General features: G+C 32.7%; 1 protein-coding gene and 2 pseudogenes across 1 annotated transcript in view; 1 reads left to right on the top strand and 2 right to left on the bottom strand.

Moving 5' to 3' along the window:
- YEATS2 (YEATS domain containing 2) overlaps positions 1-25272 on the bottom strand; it is an 87114-nt gene that overhangs the window by 44036 nt on the left and 17806 nt on the right. Inside the window, exons 3-9 of the mRNA XM_025042224.1 lie at positions 24955-25052; positions 24378-24470; positions 18572-18817; positions 16955-17070; positions 8927-9088; positions 4986-5097; positions 956-1000 (exon numbers count right to left, since the gene is read on the bottom strand). Of these exons, the coding sequence (XP_024897992.1) occupies positions 956-1000; positions 4986-5097; positions 8927-9088; positions 16955-17070; positions 18572-18817; positions 24378-24470; positions 24955-25052 (872 nt within the window). The remainder of the gene's footprint in view (positions 1-955; positions 1001-4985; positions 5098-8926; positions 9089-16954; positions 17071-18571; positions 18818-24377; positions 24471-24954; positions 25053-25272) is intronic.
- On the bottom strand, positions 7865-7983 carry LOC112474268 (annotated as a pseudogene).
- LOC112474172 lies at positions 13932-14047 on the top strand (annotated as a pseudogene).

Here is a 25272-nt window from a genome sequence, read left to right as displayed (position 1 = left end):
ATATAAATGGCCAATAAACACATGAAAAGATGTTCAACATCAATAATCATTAGGAAAATGCAAACCCAAACCACAATGAAATACTACCTCGTACCCATTAGCCTGGCTATTATCAAAAAAAAAAAAAAAAGAAAGAAAGAAAGAAAAGAAAGAAAACAACAAGTGCTGGAGAAGATGTAGAGAAATTGAAAGGCTTGTGCATTGTTGGTAGGAATATAAAATGGTGCAGCTGTTATAGAAAATAGTGTGGCGGTTCCTCAGAAAATTAAAAATAGAATTACCAAATTATCCAGCAATTCCACTCCTGGGTATATACCCAAAAAAACTGAACGCAGGAACTCAAACAGACAGACACACGTGCTTAGCAGTATTATTCACAGTAGCCATAAGATGTAAGCAACTCAAGGGTTCGCTGATGGATAAATGGATAAACAAAATGTGGTATATCTATACAATGCAATATTATTCTGCCTTTTTTAGGAAGAAATTCTAATGCATGCTATGACACAAATGAACTTGAGAACATTTATGCTAAGTAAAATATGGCAGTCATAAAAAAAACAAACACTATATGATTCCACTTATATTGTACCTAGAGTAGTCAAATTCATAGACAGAAACTAGAAGGGTGGTTGCCAGGGGCCAGGGGAAGAGGGGAATGGAGGTTTACTGTAAATGGTTACAGTTTCAGTTTTCTAAGATGATAAAAGTTCTAGAGATGGATGGTAGTGATGGCTGCAAAAAATGTGAGTATATTTAATGCTACTAAACTGTATACTTAAAAATAGTTAAAATGGCAAATTTTATGTGTATTTTATCGTAATTTTGAAAAAAAGAAAAAAGGGGGGGGAGATAAACTTTTAAAAAATTTAGCACTCATTTTTTTCCTAATTAAAATGGAAGATCAATTTTCAATCTACTTGTTCCCAAACAACACTCTAGGGAAAAAACCTACCGTCTCTGCTCCAAGAGTCTGCAAGCCAGTATAAGTTCTATCCAGCTATTGAAAGACAAAAGGAAGCATTAAGTTTCACTGTACTTACTTATAAATCTTAGGATACAATCTTATCTAAAGCCCCTTTCACCACATGTCTTCATACCACAGGATCTACTTTTCATAATGTTAACAGTTCATCTCAACAAAAACAGTTAATTTTCTGGGGGAAAAGTTAAGTAAAATTAATAAAAACCACCTCAGGCAAACAGGCAGTAATTATACATTGAATATAGATTATATACTTCTAACCACCTAAGGACAATCTAAAAATGGAGGAAATTTTATAGAAAAAGATGTTTACTGCAGCATTATCTCTAAGGACAAACTGAAAACAACATAAACAGCCAACAAAAGAGAATGCTTAAGTAAACTAAGAACCATCAATTTGTGAAGTATTATGCAGTCACTTAGATGATAGTTACACAGACTATGAAAAAGTATTTTAAAAGACAGGCTATAAAAACACACAAGCAGTGTGATGACACAATTATAAACTTAGGGCATATTTACTAAGCACTTTTGAAAAAATAAATGAAAATTTAGGTAATATAGGCAATGCTAATCCACTCCTAATACATTAGCATCATGGATGATATATTTTAAAGAAGAAAACAGCATATGAACTGAGGGAATGTTAATAATATAAATAAAAAAGTTTACAATTACATACGAATAGGCTAAGTTCTTATTCTTGTATTTTAATTTATCATTTTAAATAAAGAAATTGTGGCAGCTTATTAATATAAACATTACACAGTAAGATCTACAGGGAAAATGATTAAGTTAGGTAGAAAGGAAAGGAAAGATGGAGGGGAAAATGTGAAGCCAGTGTTAGATTAGTAAATAGCAAACTCTAAAGATTTATAAGAGGTAGAATTCAAGTCTGGCTGAGTTCCCTAGCAGTCAACAGAGAGAACAACTCAATAATGAGATCTAGGGTTTATACCAGAAAACGCAATGCAGGGGGAATTCATGGTGGTTATATGGAAGAGATCTGAAGTTATCAAACTTAAACCTTAACCAACCTGGTAAAAAGATATGGGTAACTTTAGGCTACATCCATTTTCATATTCTCCAGAGCAGAGAAATAATAGTCTCTCTGTAATCTGCACTGGTCTATGTTTCATTCTTGAGACCACATTTTAAGAGACATTGATAAAACAGAACTGTTACTAAAATGGCAAGAAGAAGAGGAAAGCATAGCATACAAGAAATGTTACAAAAATAGGTTTTGCCTAGATAAGAAAAGATTTAAAGGGAAACATGAAGTCTATCATTAAACATTTTTAGGGTCTTAACAAAACAAAACCAAGTCCTGTTCTGTGCTATTCCAGAAATCAAACAAAACCAAGTGAGATCAAGGTTTAAAAAAAAAAAAAAAGCAGTTTTAGGTAAATTTATGAAAGAATCTTCCAAAAATTTATTCACTAAATAGATAAACGGATTGTTTTGGGAATTACTGTGCTCCATGGTAATGGCTAAGGTTAGATTACACCTGTAAAGGACGCAGAATACAGGAATTTCATACATTTTGGGAACTTTAAATTTTATGTAACTCTAAGGAAGTATTTAGTATTTAAGGTAATTATTATAGTATCAAACATAGATCGTATGTACCACAGAATTCAGAGAAATCAGTATGGGCTTAAATAGCCAGGAAATGTTCTAAAAACTTGAAGAATGGAAAGAATTCAAACAAGCATTTGAGAAGGGGAAGAGCATGAAAGAAAACGCAAGAGAAGAAGGCCCAAGGCATTTCCTGGACATGAACAGACTGACCTGGCTGGATAGGATGTTTGTGCAGGAGATTAGTGTGAGATAATTTAGGGGAAGTATGTTGAGTCGAAATGTGAAGAGCCTGAATAGTAGGAAAGGGAGTTTGAACTTGAACTACAGGAATTCAATCAAGTTTTCTCAGAGAGGACTAGCACAGTGATTCTCCTACTGTAGGAAGACTATCTGATGGTGATGTGCAGAATGAACTGAGGGGAAAGGAGATAGATTAAAAAAGCTAATCAAAGGACAGAGTAGAATAATAGCCTAGCGAGAGTGGAAAGGGTGAAGGGTAGAATATAAGAAAGATTATGAAGAAAGAATAATGGTCTGCATAAATGAATATTTAGAAGAAAGAGGAAAGAATCAAAGATGGCTCTGCGAGTTAACACAGAAATAACAGGGAAAATGATACTCCATACAAATAAAGATCACATAGTCACAATATAGGTGTTTAAGGTCTCAAGGCCAATCAATACATAAAAAAATTAGAAAAACCAAGTTCTCCAAAAAACTTAACGAGAAATGCTTTAAATACTGTCTTTTTAAAACACTGTGTCTCATGATCACTATGCTCCTACAACTGAAACTGGTATATTATTGTATGCCAACTATAATTGAAAAAAAAAAAGCCCTCATTGTATTGTACAATGTAAATACGAACAACTAATTGTCTATTATATTTCAATAAAGCCAGAAAAAAGATACTGTGTCTCAATCTTCCACCAGGAACTAAATGATACTGGACAATACAATATGTATGAAAATCATGTAAACAATTCCCTTTATTTTAGGGATTAGGGCTGGGCCCAGTGCAATATAAGATGGTATGTGTGGTACTTAAAATAAGATAAAAGGAAAGCAAAACAATTTAGTACTTCCTCTAAGTGGGACCATATCCTGTCCCTCTGACCAAAGTGGCTGTATGTTCTTTATTTGGTTTGAGTTCTTCTCTGAGGTCATAAGGCAACCTAGTTTTACAGTAATCTCTAGAAAAAAATTTAAACATGAAGTTAAAAGTGCTGTCTATCACCAATGGAGGGCAAATTTCAGCATGCCTTCAGATTGAAAAGGTGTATTTGCAGAACAAAGGGAAAAAAACAGAATTCTGCAGATGTACTCTGATTCACTTAGTTCCATTTTGGGAGTCATTAATGTGAAGAGTGTGACAAACCACAAAGTAAGGGTGCTTTGGGAGAAGTTCAATATTGGGGTTATATCATATGTATAGAAAATGTACGTAAGAAAGGGCCTGGGGAACATTAGAAAATGGACTTCCAACTATAAAAGTTAAATATGATTATATAAATTTGGAAAAAATATTTTTAAAAACACACATAGGAAAAAAAAAGGGCAGGGAAAATATCCCACAATATCATTACTTCAGTTACATACTCTAACATTTTGGTATTTCTTTTGTTTTTTTTCCCCCTATTTAAAATCACAATTGACCTCATACTATACATATAGTTTTATACTCTTTTCACTTACTATATAAAGGCAGTTTCCCCCCATGTACAGAAAATACTTTGTAAAATATAATTTATAATGGCTGCAAAACAAATCATGTGGATGTATCAACAAAGGATTTCTTACAATACAAATCAAAAATTTTACAATCTTGTATAGTATTTTATATTTTCTAAAATATATTCACTTCTATCATTATCCTTAGGACATAAACATATTCTTTACTCTTATGACAGACAAGTCTTATTACAGTAATTCCTCTCTTAAAATTATTGACAGGTTATACAACTTTAAGTGAAACTTAGTAAAACGAAATCAATTCGACTGTAATAGGCTAATTGATAGAAACAAGAGTTAAGTTCCTATGGTATCTCATTGACATAACGAAATAATAATGAACAAAACAATGTTATTTAAGGACCTGCAGAATTTGCCTCATTTTAAAGAACAGTAAGTAGATGTTTTTAAAAAAAGATTAACCCCAGGGAACATAATAACAGTAAGCTCTAGTCAGAAATTCAAGTCCTCTGATTATATGACCAGTTCATCTTTTTAAAGAATATACATTCAACTGTAAAGCGACACCCCCCTAACCTTCAGAAGACAAGAGTGCTACAGCGGTAAGCAGAACACACTCAAAAAGGTTTATCCCGATCCCTATCCTTGGCCACTCCTCTCAGAAGGCCTATGTACCGGGTGAAAAGAGAGAACTTCATTTCCAGGGAGCAATGTTTTGTTACAATACCTTCAGGTTATGTATGATATCTATCCTCTTGTTCTGGCTGTCCTTAAAATGAACTTGAACTCTGACGGGAAACTCACCCCAGCCTCTTCTGGTCAGGTGAAAAGGGGGTTCTCTAGGGAACAGCATTTATTAACATATTAATCCACATGTAATCATTCTAAGAAGGAAAAATTTTCTCATAATGGATAAGTGAGAAATTCACATCCTTCTGACAATCATTTTACATTTCCTCATTTAAAGCTAAATCAATATGAATTACACTAAAATGCTAAATTATAAAAGAAAAATTCAACTCAAACCTTCAATTACTGAATACTTAGAACAAAGACACTTATACCATATAATCCAATGTCATTATTTTCACAGACAGAGAACTAAGGTGATGTGATGGATGTTACAACATTAGAGTCAGAGTCCTTACATGCTATTAGGAAGACACAGACTGGGAGGTATTATGTTCCCTACCCTAAACATACATATTTATTCCTCCATTCTGGCAAAAACAAAATAAATCATGACAACTCAATCTGAAAGTGACAATTTATTTTATTTTTTTATTTTTAAAAATAAATTTATTGGAGTGACATTAATAACATTATATAAGTTTCAAGTGCACAATTCTATAATACATCACCTGTATATAGCATTGTGTGTTCACCACCCAAAGTCTAGTCTCCTCCTGTCTCCATATATTTGACCCTTTACCCTCTTCATCTTCCTCCCACCCCCCTTCCCCTCTGGAAATCACCCTTCTGTTGTCTGTGTCTATGAGTTTGTTTGTTTTGCTTATTTGTTTATTGCTGTTTTATATCCCATGTATGAGTGAAATCATTTGGTTCTTGGAAAGTGACAATTTATCTGAAACTGTCTGTTAAGAGGATTTATAAGATCATATGTTCACAATATGATCTTCCCCAAATAGTGACTATGATTTTAGTGAATGGAAAGGAACATGTGTGAATGCCAACTGGACTACAGACTTTTCAGTCAAAGCATAATTTGTGAAGGAAAGAAAAAAAAAAGATGAAAAAAGAGACTGGCAAACTTAATAATTAGTGTTGGGTACATTAGGATTCTATATAGTCTACTTTTGTATATGTTTGGAGTTTTCCATAATAAAAAAACTTAAGAATTTAATTGAGAGACTTTCAAGTACTCAAAAATAATATGGTTTAAGTTAATGGGGGAAAGAAAGAATGATTTTAAATGAAAATATTCATTATGAATCACTGGCTTAGAGTTACTGTAATGAGAGAAGAGGCCAAGATTGTAGAGAGAAGGGAACTTTCAGTGGGATGTGCTTGTGGAAAACTAAGGAGGGACATGAATTCAGTAAGAGCAGAGTCCAAAAATATAACCTGAGAGGAGTCTAACAACAGACCTGAATTATCAAGCACAGAGCCACAGGTTACCAGAAGAGCCCAAGACAAAAAAAAATTCCCTATGTCTGAGAGTACCCTGGAAAAGAGAGAAAGCTACAGCTATATTATAAAACAAAGAGTAAAGAAAACTAGAGTGCCTCGATGGAAGAAACCAGTTGAACACCAGTTGAATTAGTCAGAAATGTTGCCATGATGTGGCATAAACCAAAAGATAGGCTTGAGGTCAAATGAGAAGACTGATGTATGATAGTAGTTCTAAAAGGGATCCAAAGCCAGAGATACAGTGGGGCCCACAGGCATGGTGTACTTAAAAAAAAAATAATCAAAAGAAATGCAATTGATAAGTTTGTTTATTTAGATTTCAATAAAGCTAAATAGCCTAAATTCATTTTGCAATATGCAGCAATTACACTGTTAGTATGCTGAATTTCTCTTACAATGGATATAGTAAATTAGCTGTATTCCCCAAATTATGCACATAGGCTAAACTCTAGAGAATGGACAGGAAGGACTGCTACCAGGGAAGACAAATGGCATAAAGGAAGCTATTTCGATTATGTGAAACCACAGAAATTTCACAAAGCAGAGTTCATTTACTATAAACAAAAGATACTCCAAATGGATAAGATGAAAGAGAAATTTGAGAAGGAGTTATTCTATGATCTTTTTCTCGGATTTCCTCAGATTCCGTGGTAACATATCCTGCTGTGTGATTTGCCACACCTTTACCTCCAGATAAACAGAGATTTCTTAGTAAATACAATTTCACATATTACTGCATGATACTTTTATACAACTTAAAGAAATCAGCATTTCACAAATTCCAATTCTCAGAGTGAGAAATGAGAAATAAAACAGGCATTAGCTTGCATCAATAAGTATTAAAGGTTTAATGTAATACAGTTTTAACCTCATTTTTGGTATATTTGGTATTATCATCAATAATAAATACGGCTGATACATCTTAACCAATTCACATGATTTATAATAAATAAAATATTTTACTAAGACTGTGCTTATTTTTTACCATACACAGAAATTTCTTGCTGATCTGGACAGTGAAACATATTCTTTTTATTATTTATATTTTTATAGACAGAACTTTTTAAACTCATCTGTTTTTCACTGAACTTACTAAAATATCTGTATTAAAACACTGGGCTAATTTGGAGTCAGGATATCTAAACTCAGAAAGTACTGTCACTCTATAAGCTATCTCAAACTACAAAACATTGTTTATATGCTAAGCATTCAATTAAATAATCATTTACTGTAATTTAACCTCTGGAAGAGAGTAGGGCAAAGAAGGATTCACTGAGGAAGTAACCTCTGAGTTATGTCCTGAAGGATAAAGGGCAGACCTTTAGAAAGATAGCTACACTGCATGTTTGTGTATATATACGCACATGTGCGTGCATGCATGTGTATGTGAAGAAGACAGACATCAGGAAGATGAACTGAGAGATCAGGGTTTTTTGTTTGTTTGTTTGTTTTTAACACTTACAGCACCTGGTATTCCGAGGGGGTCTCCCATCCAAGTACTAACCAGGCCCGACCCTGCTTAGCTTCCGAGATCAGACGAGATCAGGCACGTTCAGGGTGGCATGGCCATTCAGGGTTTTTTATGAATTGTCTATATGCATATCAAAGTCCTTAAGAATAATGGCAAGAGAACTGGTAGAGAGAAAATTGGTATACTAGATACTAAAACCGTTTTTGAAAGAGGGGAGTGACTGGAAAATTAGTAGATGCCTGCAACGAGGAAGAGCAGCAGGTCATAGGATGCTTCAAAAAAGTGGAGGTTTTTTAAGGAGGAGGGAAAAAGTGATATGAAAGCCACAAATGTGAACAAGAAGACACAAACCCCACTCCTAGACCCAGTGGTACATGGGGTATCAGAGAAACAAACAGCTGCCACTTCTAAGTTGTTCTCAGGAGAAGTAGTGTTCTTAGGAGATAGCCACGTTTTGTTTAAGACCCAGGAGTAGAGGGCATGTTCTGAAGAGAGCTGAGGATGTAGGAGATTTCACTGATAATAAACCACAACTATTCCTACGATATATTCATACAATGAATGTATATGTGCTATGTAATATCATATAAAGATATAAAGACTACACCTAAATGAAACAAATTTCAGAACAGTATATATAATATTATCCTATCTTTGTGAAATAATAGCAACAAATAGCAACTATACTAGATTAATATATATAAGAAAAATATCATTGGGGTTACTTCTGAGAGGGTAAGATCATGAAGAACTTTCAACATTAAATATTTCTGTAATGTTAAAATCCTATGTTTAATTCTTATTTCCAGAGAACAGAACCAGCGAAAATAATTTGTACGGTAACAATCTGACAAGAGGACAATGCCTATTCAGTGAGAGAGTTATCTGCAAGTGGGAACCACAGCTAAAACTACATTGTGACTAAAGCTAAAGCTGAGTAAATTATTAACAATATAAGAATTTCAAGGGAGTGTTTTCAAGTTAAATCGCCTTTTCCACTTCAATAAATCTGTACTTCTTAGGTTAAATCACTCAAGTGTGCTTACCTAACTTCCACAAGGTCATTTGGTTTATAGCTGGGATGAAGGAAGAACCAAACTTTCTTGACAAAATGATTAATGCTGGGTTCTCTACGAGATCCTCGAACATACACCATCCACTTATGGGTTGATTGGTCATTTTCTTCTCTTTTATCGGGAGGTATATACCTAGAGGAGAAGGAAGGAACTGGAATTATTTTTCCTTCAAAAACCTAACAAAACAATTAACTATTACTTATAACGAGATTAAAAATCAATTATAAAAAGAAAACTGGAAAATTTATAAATAATGTGGAGATTAAACAACATGCTACTGAACCACTAACGAGTCAAAGAAGAAATCAAAAGAAATAAAAAAAATCTTGAGACAACTGAAAATGGAACTACAACACACCAAAACTTAAGGCATACGGCAAGAGCAGTTCTAAGGAAGTTTATAGCAATAAATGCCTACATTAAGAAAAAAGAAAGATCTCAAATAAATAACCTAACTTTACACCCCAAAGAACCAGAAAAACAATCTAGACCAAAGTTAGTAGGAAGGAAGAAATAACAAAGAACAGAGTGAAAATGGAGACTAAAGTGACAATAAAAAAGATCAAAGAAACTAAGATTCATTTTTTGAAAAGATAAACAAAATAGAAAAACCTTTAGCTATAATTACCAAGAAAAAAGAGACAACTCAAATAAATAAAATTATAAATGAAAGAGGAGATGCTACAGCTGATATCACACAAATAAAATGGATAAGAGACTAAGAACAATTGAATGTCAACAAATTGGGCAACCTAGAAGAAATGAATAAATTCCTAGAAACAAACCAAGACTGAATCATGAAGAAATAGAACACTGGAACGGTAAGAAACAGAAAATTGGAACAGTAAGAAACAGAAAATTGGAATAGTAAGAAGATTGAACTGGTAATCAAAACTACCCAATAAAAAAAATTCCAGGACCAAATGGCTTAAAGAATTTCACTAAACATTTAAGGAATAACTGATAATACTTCTCAAACTCTTCCAAAAATAGATGAGGAGGGAACACTTACAAACACATTTTATGAAGCCAGTCTTACCCTGATATCAAAGCTAAACGAGGACACTACACGAAAAGAAAATTACAGGACAATATCCCTGGTAAACACTGATGCAAAATCCTCAACCAAATATTAACAAACAAAATGCAACACTATATTAAAAGGATCATACATTCTGATCAAGTGGGATTTATTCCGTGCAGGCAAGGATAGCTTGAAATCTGCAAATCAATCAGCGTTATATGCTACATTAATTAAATGAAGAATAAAAACCTTATGATCATCTCAATAGATGCAGAAAAAGCATTTAACAAAATTCAACATCCATTCATGATAAAAATTCCCAGTAAACAGGTGGACAGCATAACTCAACACAATAAAGTCTATATACAACAAGCCCACAGCTAATATACTCAACGGTGAAAAACTAAAAGCTTTCCTCTAAGATCAAGAACAAGACAAGGATGCCCACTCTCATCCCTTTTGTTCAACATAGTACTGGAAGTCCTAGACAGAGCAACTAGGCAAGAAAAAGAAATAAAAGGCATCCAAATCAGAAAGGAAGAAATAAAACTGTCTCCATTTGCATATAACATGATATTATATATAGAAAACACTAAAGACTACCCCAAAACTATCAAAACAAGTGAATTCAGTAAAGTTAACATAAAAAAATTAACATAAAAAATCACTTGTGATTCTATACACTAACAATAATCTATCAGAATGAGAAATTGAGACAATTCCATTTACAACAGCATCAAAAACAATAAAATATTTAGCAATAAATTTTGACCAAGGTGGTGAGAGACCTGTACAGTGAAAACTATAAGATATTGATAAAAGAAATTGAACATACAAATAAATGAAAAGGTATTTCATGCTCATGGATTGGAAAAATATTGTTAAAATGTCCACACTACCCAAAATGATCTACAGATTCAATGCAATCTTTATCAAAATTCCAACAACATTTTTCACAGAAATAGTCAAAACAATCCTAAAATCTGTATGGAACCACAAAAGACCTCAATTAGCCAAAGCAATCTTGAGAAAGAAGAAAGCTGGAGGCATTCCACTGACTGATTTCAAACTATATTACAAAGCTATAGTAATCAAAACAGTATAATACTGGCATAAAAACAGACACTGATCAATGGAACAGAACAGAGCCCAGAAATAAAGCCATGCATATATGGTCAATTAATTTATGACAAAAGAGCTAAGATATACAATGGGGAAAGGATAGTCTCAATAAACGATCTTGGAAAAAAAGGCAGCCATATGCAAAGGAATGAAAATCTGTTTTCAACACACACCAAAATCAACTCAAATTGGATTAATGACTTAAAGACCTGAAGCTATAAAACTCCTAAAATAAAACACTAAATGTAAACTCCTAGGAAATGACTTTTTGGATTTAACACTAAAAGCAAAAATAAACAAGTGGGTGTACATCAGACTAAAAAAGTTTCTGCATGGGAAAGAAAATCATCAAAAGAATGAAAAGGCCACCTATGGAATGGGAAAAAATATCTGCAAATCATATATCTCGTAAGTGGTTAATATTCAAAATAAGTAAAGAACTCACACAATTCAACAGCAAGAAAAAAATCCAATTTAAAAATGGGTAGAACTGAATTAACATTTTTTCAAAGAAGACATACAAATGGTCAACAGGCTCATGAAAAGATGTTCAACACCACTAATCATCATGGAAAAGCAAATTGAAAGCACGATGCATTATCACCTCACACCTGTTAGAATGGCTATCATCAAAAATACAAGAAATAAGAATTAGGAAGAACATGGAGAAAAGGGAACTGTTGTGCATTGTTGGTGGGAATGTAAATTGTTGCAGCCACTATGGAAAATAGTATGGAGGTTGCTCAAAAACTTAAAAATAGAGAACTACCTCATTTTTGTGTATATATGCAAAGACAATGAAAACAGGAAACTGAAGAGATATCTGTACTTCCATGTTTAATGCAGCATTATTTACAATAGCCAAGATGCGGAAACCTAAATGTGTATCAACAGATGAATGGATAAAGAAGATGTGATGAATATATACTTTTATATATATTCGGCCACAAGAAAGAAGGAAATCCTGCATTTGTGACAATATGGATAGACCTTGAGGGCATTATGCTAAGTGAAATAAGCCAAAGTGAGAAAGACAAATACTACATGGTATCAATTATACGTAGAATCTTAAAAAAAGTCAAATAGAAACAGTAGAAAAATGGTTGCCAGGGGTTGAGGATTGAAGGAAATAGAGAGAGGTTGGTAAAAGGGTTCTTTCAGCTATAAAATAAATGAGGTCTATGGATTTAATGCATAACATGATGAATATAGTTGATAACATATCGTACAACTGAAACTTGCTGAGAAAAGAAATGAAAGTTTCTCACTCAAAATAATGATAAATATGTGAGGTGATGATGGGTATCTGAATTAATTTGATGAGAAAAGTCCTTTCAAAATGTATACATATATCAAATCATCACAATGTACACTTTAAGTATCTTACACTTTTGTCAAATATACCTCAATAAAGCTGAAAAATTTTTAATTACAAAATTAAAATTTCAGCAAAACTTAACAGCTAAATCACCTATCACCAAAGTGAGTTATTGTAGTTAATCCTTTTCTTTTAAACATGTATTTGGTCTAGAGAGCACTGCCTTAAAGTTTGTTTTGTTTTCTGATTATCACCATGCAATTAAAAAAAAAAGTTGGGTTAGGGAACCATTAGCCTTTGGGCTGATTTCATGAGGTTTCAGAGTGCTAGAACTTTGGACTCTCTGGTTCCTATTCATTGCTGCAAGGTTACAAATGGGTTGGTCTTCTGAAAGCCAAAACAAGCCATTCCTTTAAGTCCTGACCATGGTAAAAAACTAGCATCTTTAGCCCTTCTTTTTGTAGTTCTGTCTTTATTTCATGAGGCCCTCTTATTACATTCTATTGAAAAATACAGTCATGGCCTTCTACACAGTCATCTATGCCTATAGTTATCCTTAGTAAGGCAGTGGGCCTAGTTGCCTAACCTAGTTGTTCTTGACAAGTCTTGACTCTTTGCTCTTCCAATATAAAAATCAGCCTGTGGATTTCATGAACTTGTCGGGATTTTAATCAGAATATCCACGTATCAGGTTGAAGAGAAGTGATATCTTTAAAATAATAAGCCTTCCTATCCATGAACATGGTACACTGCTCTACCTAGTTCTTTCATGTCTTTTATAAAGTTTTCACAATTCTTCATGAAAGACCATGACTTTTGTTTATTATCTTTTATTGCTGTAGTAAATGTCTTTTTAAAATCATGTTTACTAAGTTTGTGCCTGTCATACAGAAACAAATGACTTCTGTATTCAATAACCTTGCCAAGCTCTCTTATTAACTATTAAACTTTACTGAAAGATTTTTTAGATTTTTCTACGTAGACAATCATATCATGTTAATAATGACATTGTTTTCTAACCCACATATTTCTAATATTTTTAATCTGACTATATTACTATCTCCAAGTACAATGCTGAATAGGAGTACTGATACCAGGCATCGCTTGTCTTGTTCCTAATGCTAAAGGGAAGACTTTTAAGTTTACCATTGAGTATAATATTTGCTGTAGGTTTTTTGAAGATATTCATTATCTGAGTAACTAAAGTCCAAGTCAGCCATAAGGATTTATCACAAATGGATGTTGAGTTTTGTTAAATGTTATTTCTGCATCTTTTGAAGTGATCATAATGTTTTTATCTTCTTTAATCTGTTTATGTAGTTATTATATTTACTGATTTCTAATGTTAAATCCAACTTGCAATTCTTGCTCATAATTACCAATGCTATAGCTACTGAATTATTTGCTAATAATCCTGTTCAATATTTTTGCAGCTATATTCATAAGTGTGAATGTCCTACAATTTAATTTTTCTTATGAACTCCCTATCTGGTTTTATTAATAAAGTTTGGGTCTATGGCCATGCTACCATGAATAAGCCCGATCCCATCTGATCTCGGAAGCTAAGCAGGGTCGGGTCTGGTTAGTACTTGGATGGGAGACCACCTAGGACCAGGTGCTGTAGGCATAAAAAATAAGGGATTGTAAGCTGACAAGGTCCTTGCAATCTGTGAGGTCAACCAAGAGTTGCCTCGCCTAAAAAATAAAAAAAAATAAAAAAAATTTAAAAAAGTTTGGATATCCTCATAATGTAAATTGACAAGTACTGTCTCTTTTCCCCTCAGCAGATTTTGTATAGAACTGGAATTATCTGTTTACTCAACCTGTAAAGCAATCTAAGATAAGTGGTTTGGTTTGGTTTTGTGTTGGGAATGTTTTAAATATCAACAATTAAACTTAGTAGTTCTAAGACTATTCAAAGTTTTTCCTTTGCCGAGTCATTTTAAGTTGTATTTTTCTAGAAATTCTCTAATTCATCTAAATTTTTAAATGTATAAGCATAAAGTTATACATAATTTATCTTTATAGTACATCTGTAGTTATTTTTTTTAATATTTGTTTTTTCCTTAATGTCACTAGATGTATGCTATGTTTATTTTTTTTCCTAATTTCTTTGCTTCTCTCACTGCAATCTTTTGTCTAAGTGATGTTTATTTCATTAATTTTATTTATTAATTATTATTTATGCCTACAGCACTTATTTCATTAATTTTAAGCTTTTCTTCTACTGAAGTCATTTAAGACTATACATTTCCCTTTAAATATCCCTTTAGTGTTATCCTACAAGTTTTATTATCTAGTTCTGATTATTTTAATGTGATTTTTCATTGACATGAGTTATTGCAAGTGTTTTGAATTTCCAGACACACAGAGGTTTTCTAATTACTCTGTTGTCATTGATTTTTAACTTTACTGCACTAGTGGTCAGAAAAAATATTCTGTATGATACAAGTTCTTTGATATTTGTTGATGCTTGCTTTATGGGTACTGTGTAGTCCATTTTCAGAAATCTTTCAATTGTTATGTGTAATGGTCTTTATGTGTACTTTAGATCAGCTTTGTTAACTGATATTCAAATTTTGCTTGATCTATCAATTACTGAGAGATACATATAGTCTTGCAGTATGGTAATGCATTTGACAATTTCTCCTTGTGGTTCTGTAGTTGTTTTTGTTTTTTCAATTTTGGTTTAGACATTTTAAGACTATGTTATCAAGTATGTTGAAGTTTAGAATATTTTTATCTTCTTTGTGAATAAAACCTTTTATCATTATATAATAACTGTCTTTACCTCTATGAATGTTTTTGGTCTTAAAGTCTTTTTTGCCTGATATTAATATGCTACACTGGTTTTCTTTTGGTTAGTAAATGCCAGCTGCATCTTACATATTTGCTTACTTTTGATCTTTCTATATTTAGATGTCATTAATAAGTTATATTTTAGGTTACTTTATCTGAATACAACAATTTCTGTATTTTAACTAGATAGCTAAACCCATATGCTTTTAAAATTGTTGATATATTCAGATTTGTTATTAAATTATTTATACTATGTCTTTTCTCTTCTCCATAGTCCTCCTTCTGCCCCTGCTTGCCCTCTTTTACAATCAAGTTTCCCCTTTTCATTCAATTTATACTCCCTTTCCCCTTAAGACTTTTAAAGTTTAAATCTCTATTTCTATTCTTTTAGTTGTTATCTTAGCTATTCTAGCAAGCATTCCTAATAAAGTCTAAAGTAAATCAATATTTTTACTCTGCTCCAGAAGAAACAAGAACTTTACAACTTTGATGCCAATCATTCCCTCTCTACTTAAAATCTGATTAACCAGTATTTTAGTCCTAGCTGCTCTTAAAAAAACCCCAAAACCTACAAATTAGACATAATTGCTTTAAAATGTCTGTGCCTGTCTCTCCCCATTCTTCTTGTGGCCTGGTGGGTCTATCTGGATTCCTAGTTTTGGCTTTTTCTGGGCTGACTGGTCCTATACGATAGTTAAGACCCTGACTCTAATACTTCACACTATTTAGTCCCCTTAGCTGAATACATACTAACTCTAAAGTAATCTATGAAACAGACATCTAATTGCCTTAATCATATTTTATGCTTCTATTTGAATACTATTACATAGAACATTAAGAATCTTCATTTCTAGTAACTTGAGATTTTTAAAGCGCTTCTTGTTTATTATTAGTGATCCATCAGCTAGGGCTTGGAAGTCCCCTTCCATTTAATTTCCCACCCCCAAGATAATTATTATATTATAATACTAAATCCTTTATTTTTAATAATTGAATCTAATTACATAAATAATCTAATGTTTATAAATATATCAATTTATTCATCAATCAAATATTTACTGAACACCAACTTCTATAAGGTACAAAACAAATAAGACATACTTCTTACCCAAAAGAGATTCTAGCCTGATTTGGGAAAAATATATGAAACTAGGAAATGACTATATGATTAAAATGACAATAGAGAACAGAAGAAATGAGGGTGGAAAAGGGCAAATAAGACTTTCTAAAGAAATAATATTCTTATATAATTTGAGGATTTGTGATGTCCTTATTCATTCTAGATGCTTAGTAAAAATGATGATGCTCTCACAAGATGGCATATCTCTGCTAAAGAGATATAGCCATTAGCTTGGCAGAATTCTGTCTTCGAGACCTGCTCTGCAACTTTTTGTTACGAATTTAAAAACACTTCAATTTGGGCAACCAAATAAACATTTTTTAGGAATTAGCTAAGGCCCCTAAAGTTAGAACTAGGAAGTCAAAAGTTCCTTCAAACTTTTACACCATTTTGTGTAAAAATTCATGTCTTAGAAATTTGTACCAAGCACTATTTTTTTTACTCTGTCAAAGATCAGTAGACACACTAAGGCGCAGTCTCTAGACCTTAAAAGTTGACTTTTAAAACAACTAAGAATTTGAAGAAAAAGAATCCCTGTGGACTCTACTGTAATACTATGATAAGAGTATGACAAAGTTCTAGTAACATAAATGGATGACTAAACTGGATACTCACTTGGACACATTGCCCACTACTATTGTTTTCTTTATAAAAAGTCGTGAAGTCTCATCTCCTGTAAGATCAGCATTCCGCTGCTCTGATTTATGGGAGCCAGTAATATTAGAAGCATCCTGAAAGAAATCATAATTAATTTTTATTTTCAATTTGGACAATTTTCAATAGACAGAAACCACAAAAACATAAAAAGTATGTATGGAATAACTCAGAATTTTTTTTATTACAAAATTCTCTGGCTTTGTGGAACCTCAGAGCATAAAAGATCAATTTTACTATAATTTTTGAATTAGTTTAGATAAAAAGTTTATACAATTCCCTGTGTACATGTGTGTATATTTTTAACAAGCATACACATCTGCTTTGTATTTATAAATAGTATGTGGAAGGATACACAATAAAGTATATCACAGTGGTTACTCTGGGAAATGGGATTGGGGAAGGGCTCATCGGAATTTACTTTCTTTTCAACCTTCTGTATTATCAAAAAAAATTTTCAGTGAGACGTAATATAAATACAATGGTTAATTTAAAGTCTGACTATGGAGATGGACTGCCAGGTTTTAAATCCATTTATTAGATGTGTAATCTTGGGTAATTATTTAACTCCTCTGTCTCAATTTCTTCATCTACAAAATAAGGATAATGGTTATCTCAAATGATTGTTTTGTACAGTTCTTAGAAAAGTGCCTGTAACACAGTAAGTACTAAATATTTGTTACATAAACATGAGCATGTATATTACATAAAAGATGATATATTTTTAAAATTCTATGATCAGTATGACCTAAATTCTTTTTAATTAAAAAAAAAATGCAGTATTTGCCCAGAAACAGTACTAAAGAGAGACAAGTAAACCCAAACAAACAGTTCTGATTTTTGAGAGGTGGCATCATGAAAGACTTTCCTATGCTTTTCTTACTTTTCTATAGTTTAAAATTTTCAGCAATTGACACATATGAATTTACAATCAGAAAAAAAAATGTTAACTTCGTTTTTATCAAAAATAAATCAAATCCTTGATGTCTGAGTATGTGGAAAGCGAACCTGAAATTTCCTGTCACTGAACACCTAGCTGAGAAAAACCACTGGTCTTATTTCTACAGCCAAATATTATACCAAGAAGTTCAGAGCAGCTTGAGATGGCAACTTCACAAACTGTCAGGATCAAATAACAATAAATGGTTTTCAATTCTATTTATTATTTCTCAAATTTCCTCCAGTTATAAAAGCACCTAAGAATATAGTTTCACAGAGGAAAATGCTGAAGAGCCACTGCTCGAGAGAATAAACATGACAAGAATGGAAAGACTGTGGGCAGTCACAGCACTGCCAACTCCTCAAGGTTTCTTTCATATCAACATGAATGGCATCTAGGAGCTGTGCCATGCACAGGAGCTCTGAATTCTAAAATCAGAAATACATAGGTTTAATTCTCAGTTCTGACACCTGTGGACAAATATAACTTTCACCTCCCTGAGACTCAGTTTTCCCATCTCTAAAAGGGATATAATTTAGTTCCTAAGGTCCTATAAAGATTAAATGAGCTAATTCGTGCAAACTCTAATAAATACTAGATTCCCTTCTCTTTTGGCTCCCCCATCCATCCAACTATACCCTTCCAGTATTTCGACTTGGCCTCTGTTCCATGTTGTTTGAGAGTCTTTCCTCTATATCCACATTGCTGTTATTGTCTTTGTCAGATAAGAAGTCATTGTGTTGAGATAAAGAATCACTTTCAGAATGATTAGCTGATGGTGTTTCTGATCTCTGATTGGCAGGAGATGACGACCTAGATGGTGATTCCAAAAATTTCTTGATAGCAGGATGATTAAAAACCATTGCATCACATGTCTTTGATCCCTGCAAAAATGAAAGCAATCAAACTTTTAATCAAATTCACCAAAAGTAGGCAAAATTTTGATCTTTCCAAAACCTTATCTATTTTAGGATCATGCTTAAAATCCTTCAAAAATCTCCCTGCACCCATAAAATGAAGTTCAAACTCCCCAATGTGGTCTGAATAAACAAAATAAAACTAGAGAATGATAAATAATTATGTGAAGGTCCTAACACTAAAAGTTACAGATACAAGTCCTCTGAAGGTAAAATAAAAAAACAAAGATAAAAATATAGTAGCAACATATGGAAAGTAAAATTTGACTTAAAAAAATAAATTTCACATCGCTTTACATAAACATATCAACTGCTTTAAACAAAATGTTCCTGTAAGAAACACAAAGATTAAAAATATATGCATGTGTTAAAGAGTTCCCATGTAGGAGCAAATGTAGCATAGAATGCTTTAAAATGATTACTACTGACATAAAAGTTTGCCCTCAGTCCAACAATGAAGCCTAGGGTACTTTTTTGTATCTTGTTACCTGTACACAAATACAGTGTGCTGTTATATGTGATACACTGTAGTTATATTCCTAGGAATCCCAGCTTTTAAAAATTGTGCTATTAAAATAATTGTGTAGAAAGAAAAAAGGAGCCAGAGACGAATGTTTCAGAGGCAAAACAACAAAGTTGTTGAATTGCAATAATAAAGGTATCTTTTAGAGCTATAATGCATTCTATTACAGCAAGCTAAAAATAATTAAATGGCAGTTCATAATAGACAAAAATATACCTAAATATCCTTGAATAAATCCTAATCAAAATATAACCAGAAAAAAATCAGTGCATTTCTCAACCAACAAATAGCACAATTCAGAACTGCTAATAGTATAAAAAAAAAAAAAAGGGGGTAGACAAATACATTAAATAATAAGCTCTTTAAACAGAGTAGCTACAGGCCTATATCACGCAGCCACTAGATCACCACCTTGGTACTGCTGAATCCAATAGCAAGCCACACAACAAACAACATCAGAATCTTCTCAGTGTCTCCTCAAAATTCATCTCCAACCCTGAACCCATGAATACGATTTATTTTGGAAATAGGGTCTTTGAAGTTATAATCAAGTTAAAATGAAGTAATTTAATCCAATTAGTATTCTTTTAAGAGGGAAACTTGAATACAGAGAAAAAGAGAGAAGACACATAAAGAGAAAACATCCATGTAAAGATACAGGCAGAAATTGGAGTGATGCAGCTACAAACAAAGGAACATCAAAGATTGCCAGCAACCATCAGAAGCCAGGAGAAGGCTAGGAAGGAAGGATTCTTCCCTAGGGCCTTCAGAGAGAGCATGATCCAGCCAACACCTTGATTTTGGACTGCCAGTCTCCAGAATCATGAGCTATCCAATACCTGCTGTTTTAAGCCATTAAGCTTGTAGTAATTCATTATGATAGCTCCAGAAGAGTAGTTCAGACTCTACTACGTATTGTGAAAACTCCTGCAGTAAAAGAAATGACTGTCTATCATCTAAGATTAAACTCAAATAATACTCCAGATTTCTCTAAGAAACATTAGGAGTATCACCAATACTAGGTACTCTAAAGGTCCATGGGATAATATGAAAGCCTAAACATGACAGGTACCTCTTATCTGTAAAAACCACAGGGAATGATGCAAAGCAGTATGCCATTACACCTTCCCCCATTCTCGAAGAAACAGTACTATCCAAGAGAAGAAATACCTAATTCTAAAAAAAAAACAATAAAAACAAAAAAAAAATTTTTTTTAAAGAAATTTAAGAAAAAACAACAAAAGTTATACTGAAATTATCAAAATGTCAAACAAGAAATACTTCTGTTTCAGTTCAAGCCTATCCCTACCCTTTATCACTGGAGTGATCTAGTGGTAATCACAGTAACCAAATAATTAAACTTACTAGGACAGCCTGATTATTGTCTCCTGATATGATTATATATATATAAAATCATCTATGAAGTAGTATCACTAAAAAGATTTAACCTTAATGTAATTAAATCTTTAGACTTGACTTCTGGTTTACAGAAAAATAGAGGGAATGAAGCAATAACCCAAGGGAAAAAATAAATCCAAAACTGTGGGACATTATACAAGATAAATGGCCTGGTCTATTCAAATAAGTTAATATAATGGGAGGAGATGGGGAAGGTGGGAGAAGAGTTCTAGGTAAAATGAGACTAGAGAAACAAAATAGCCAAATGTAGCCATGAACCTTGATTATGTCTTGGTTCATTAGAAAACAGCTTTAAAAGATACTTTAGAGACAAATGAAAAATTTGAATATGGACTGGTGAACAGATACTAGTGAATCATTCTCTTAGGACTAAATAGAAGAATGACCTTTAGTAAATACATAATTAAGTATTTAGGGGTAAAGTGTCTGTGTCAGATAAGAAGTCATTGTGTTGAGATAAAGAATCACTTTCAGAATGATTAGCTGATGGTGTTTCTGATCTCTGATTGGCAGGAGATGACGACCTAGATGGTGATTCCAAAAATTTCTTGATAGCAGGATGATTAAAAACCATTGCATCACATGTCTTTGATCCCTGCAAAAATGAAAGCAATCAAACTTTTAATCAAATTCACCAAAAGTAGGCAAAATTTTGATCTTTCCAAAACCTTATCTATTTTAGGATCATGCTTAAAATCCTTCAAAAATCTCCCTGCACCCATAAAATGAAGTTCAAACTCCCCAATGTGGTCTGAATAAACAAAATAAAACTAGAGAATGATAAATAATTATGTGAAGGTCCTAACACTAAAAGTTACAGATACAAGTCCTCTGAAGGTAAAATAAAAAAACAAAGATAAAAATATAGTAGCAACATATGGAAAGTAAAATTTGACTTAAAAAAATAAATTTCACATCGCTTTACATAAACATATCAACTGCTTTAAACAAAATGTTCCTGTAAGAAACACAAAGATTAAAAATATATGCATGAAGAGTAGAGTTCCCATGTAGGAGCAAATGTAGCATAGAATGCTTTAAAATGATTACTACTGACATAAAAGTTTGCCCTCAGTCCAACAATGAAGCGTACTTTTTTTTTTTGTATCTTGTTACCTGTACACAAATACAGTGTGCTGTTATATGTGATACACTGTAGTTATATTCCTAGGAATCCCAGCTTTTAAAAATTGTGCTATTAAAATAATTGTGTAGAAAGAAAAAAGGAGCCAGAGACGAATGTTTCAGAGGCAAAACAACAAAGTTGTTGAATTGCAATAATAAAGGTATCTTTTAGAGCTATAATGCATTCTATTACAGCAAGCTAAAAATAATTAAATGGCAGTTCATAATAGACAAAAATATACCTAAATATCCTTGAATAAATCCTAATCAAAATATAACCAGAAAAAAATCAGTGCATTTCTCAACCAACAAATAGCACAATTCAGAACTGCTAATAGTATAAAAAAAAAAAAAAAGGGGTGGACAAAACATTAAATAATCAGCTCTTTAAACAGAGTAGCTACAGGCCTATATCACGCAGCCACTAGATCACCACCTTGGTACTGCTGAATCCAATAGCAAGCCACACAACAAACAACATCAGAATCTTCTCAGTGTCTCCTCAAAATTCATGTCCAACCCTGAACCCATGAATACGATTTATTTTGGAAATAGGGTCTTTGAAGTTATAATCAAGTTAAAATGAAGTAATTTAATCCAATTAGTATTCTTTTAAGAGGGAAACTTGAATACAGAGAAAAAGAGAGAAGACACATAAAGAGAAAACATCCATGTAAAGATACAGGCAGAAATTGGAGTGATGCAGCTACAAACAAAGGAACATCAAAGATTGCCAGCAACCATCAGAAGCCAGGAGAAGGCTAGGAAGGAAGGATTCTTCCCTAGGGCCTTCAGAGAGAGCATGATCCAGCCAACACCTTGATTTTGGACTGCCAGTCTCCAGAATCATGAGCTATCCAATACCTGCTGTTTTAAGCCATTAAGCTTGTAGTAATTCATTATGATAGCTCCAGAAGAGTAGTTCAGACTCTACTACGTATTGTGAAAACTCCTGCAGTAAAAGAAATGACTGTCTATCATCTAAGATTAAACTCAAATAATACTCCAGATTTCTCTAAGAAACATTAGGAGTATCACCAATACTAGGTACTCTAAAGGTCCATGGGATAATATGAAAGCCTAAACATGACAGGTACCTCTTATCTGTAAAAACCACAGGGAATGATGCAAAGCAGTATGCCATTACACCTTCCCCCATTCTCGAAGAAACAGTACTATCCAAGAGAAGAAATACCTAATTCTAAAAAAAAAACAATAAAAACAAAAAAAAAATTTTTTTTAAAGAAATTTAAGAAAAAACAACAAAAGTTATACTGAAATTATCAAAATGTCAAACAAGAAATACTTCTGTTTCAGTTCAAGCCTATCCCTACCCTTTATCACTGGAGTGATCTAGTGGTAATCACAGTAACCAAATAATTAAACTTACTAGGACAGCCTGATTATTGTCTCCTGATATGATTATATATATATAAAATCATCTATGAAGTAGTATCACTAAAAAGATTTAACCTTAATGTAATTAAATCTTTAGACTTGACTTCTGGTTTACAGAAAAATAGAGGGAATGAAGCAATAACCCAAGGGAAAAAATAAATCCAAAACTGTGGGACATTATACAAGATAAATGGCCTGGTCTATTCAAATAAGTTAATATAATGGGAGGAGATGGGGAAGGTGGGAGAAGAGTTCTAGGTAAAATGAGACTAGAGAAACAAAATAGCCAAATGTAGCCATGAACCTTGATTATGTCTTGGTTCATTAGAAAACAGCTTTAAAAGATACTTTAGAGACAAATGAAAAATTTGAATATGGACTGGTGAACAGATACTAGTGAATCATTCTCTTAGGACTAAATAGAAGAATGACCTTTAGTAAATACATAATTAAGTATTTAGGGGTAAAGTGTGATGATGCCTAGAACTTATTTTCAAATGTTTTAGGGAAAAATAAGACAGAAAAGCAAATATGAAAAATGTTAAAATTGTTGAATCTAAGTGATGCATAATAGGTGCTTATTTCACTTTTTCTTGTATTTGAAATTTTTCATAGAGGGAGGAAAAAATCAGAAGTTCTTGAATGGGGTAAATCTACTGAAATTTACTGTCATTAGCAGAAAAAGGCCAGAAGAAGATCAATCAATCTATAACTTACTCCAAAGCTGACCATAACCAAATGAAAAGGAATTAGGCAATTTAGAATTCGGTCTCACTCATCTTTGTATCTGCAAAGCCTAGCAGCAGTGCTAAATATTAGTAGGAGAGGGTTTAAGTAAAAAAAAAAAAAAAGTTACTCAGGATTATTGACAATTGATTAAACGGTTAAGATTGAACACAGTGATAAATTTACATATATTCCTAGAAAGATAGGCTGACTTCCTGAATTCTAAAGGTCAATATAAGAAATGTTTCAAAGGCAGGAATTCTACATCAACACTAATTTCCCCTTCACACAACAAATATAGGTGGCCAGAAATGACTGCATTAGAGAAAAACTTACCTCAGAAACTTTTAGAAGTCCTGCAGAAGCATAGTAGTTTGCGACAATGCAGGCACGAAGTTTATCCATCATCCTTCTTGCTTCAATCAGCCGCTAAAAACAAATCTTAACTCGTTACTTGAAAAAATGGAAATGACAAGATATACAAACAATTCATAAAATAATAAATGCAAATGACCAAGAAAAGCTCAACTTCTCTAATTAAAGATAAATAAAAATGTCAATTTTCCACCTATCAGATTGGCAAAAGGTTTGAAAGAATGACAAAAACCAATGTTTGCAAGAGTATACAGAAATGTATATTCACTGAGAAATGTCCACGAAGATTTGAGCACAAGAGCAAAGTGGAATTATCTTTTGGGGTGAAATTTTAGACAATTTAAAAAATCTTTTTCTGTAACTTCGCTTAAAGAAAAAAAGAGCGGAAGTCTTTTTTTCCAAAAACAAGAAAGCTCTTTTTAAAAGAATAGCAAAAGGGAGAAACAAACCATGATTCTATCTCAATAGATTCTTTCAAATCATCATGTATAGATTTTTTTCAATAGCTTTGTTTTTTAAAAATTTATCATCATTATACCTGGTCAATGACTTCAATTTCATGTTCCTTATTCTTCATTTCAAGTGCAAATTGTTCCTTGATAATAGTCTCGATCTTCTGCACAGCAGCATCTCGAGCTACACAAAGAACATAAAATGATCCAAAGTCTAATTAATCAGTACCTATCTTGATTTAAGTCAGCAAGCAAATAGAGAAACCCCAGGAAACTAACTCTGAAGTGGAGAAGCCTAGTGGCCATCACCTTAAACAATAATGAAAAGTTAACATCACTAATATTGGAGCAAACTGACCTAGTGTGTTTTCTGATATGATGCACTAAGAAGACCACATCAGTCT

The sequence above is a fragment of the Pteropus alecto genome, unplaced genomic scaffold, assembly GCF_000325575.1.
Source record: "Pteropus alecto unplaced genomic scaffold, ASM32557v1 scaffold88, whole genome shotgun sequence".
NCBI lineage: Eukaryota > Metazoa > Chordata > Mammalia > Chiroptera > Pteropodidae > Pteropus > Pteropus alecto.
The sequence above is the reverse complement of the archived record's forward strand: the minus strand, read 5'-3'. Positions and strand labels throughout refer to the sequence as shown.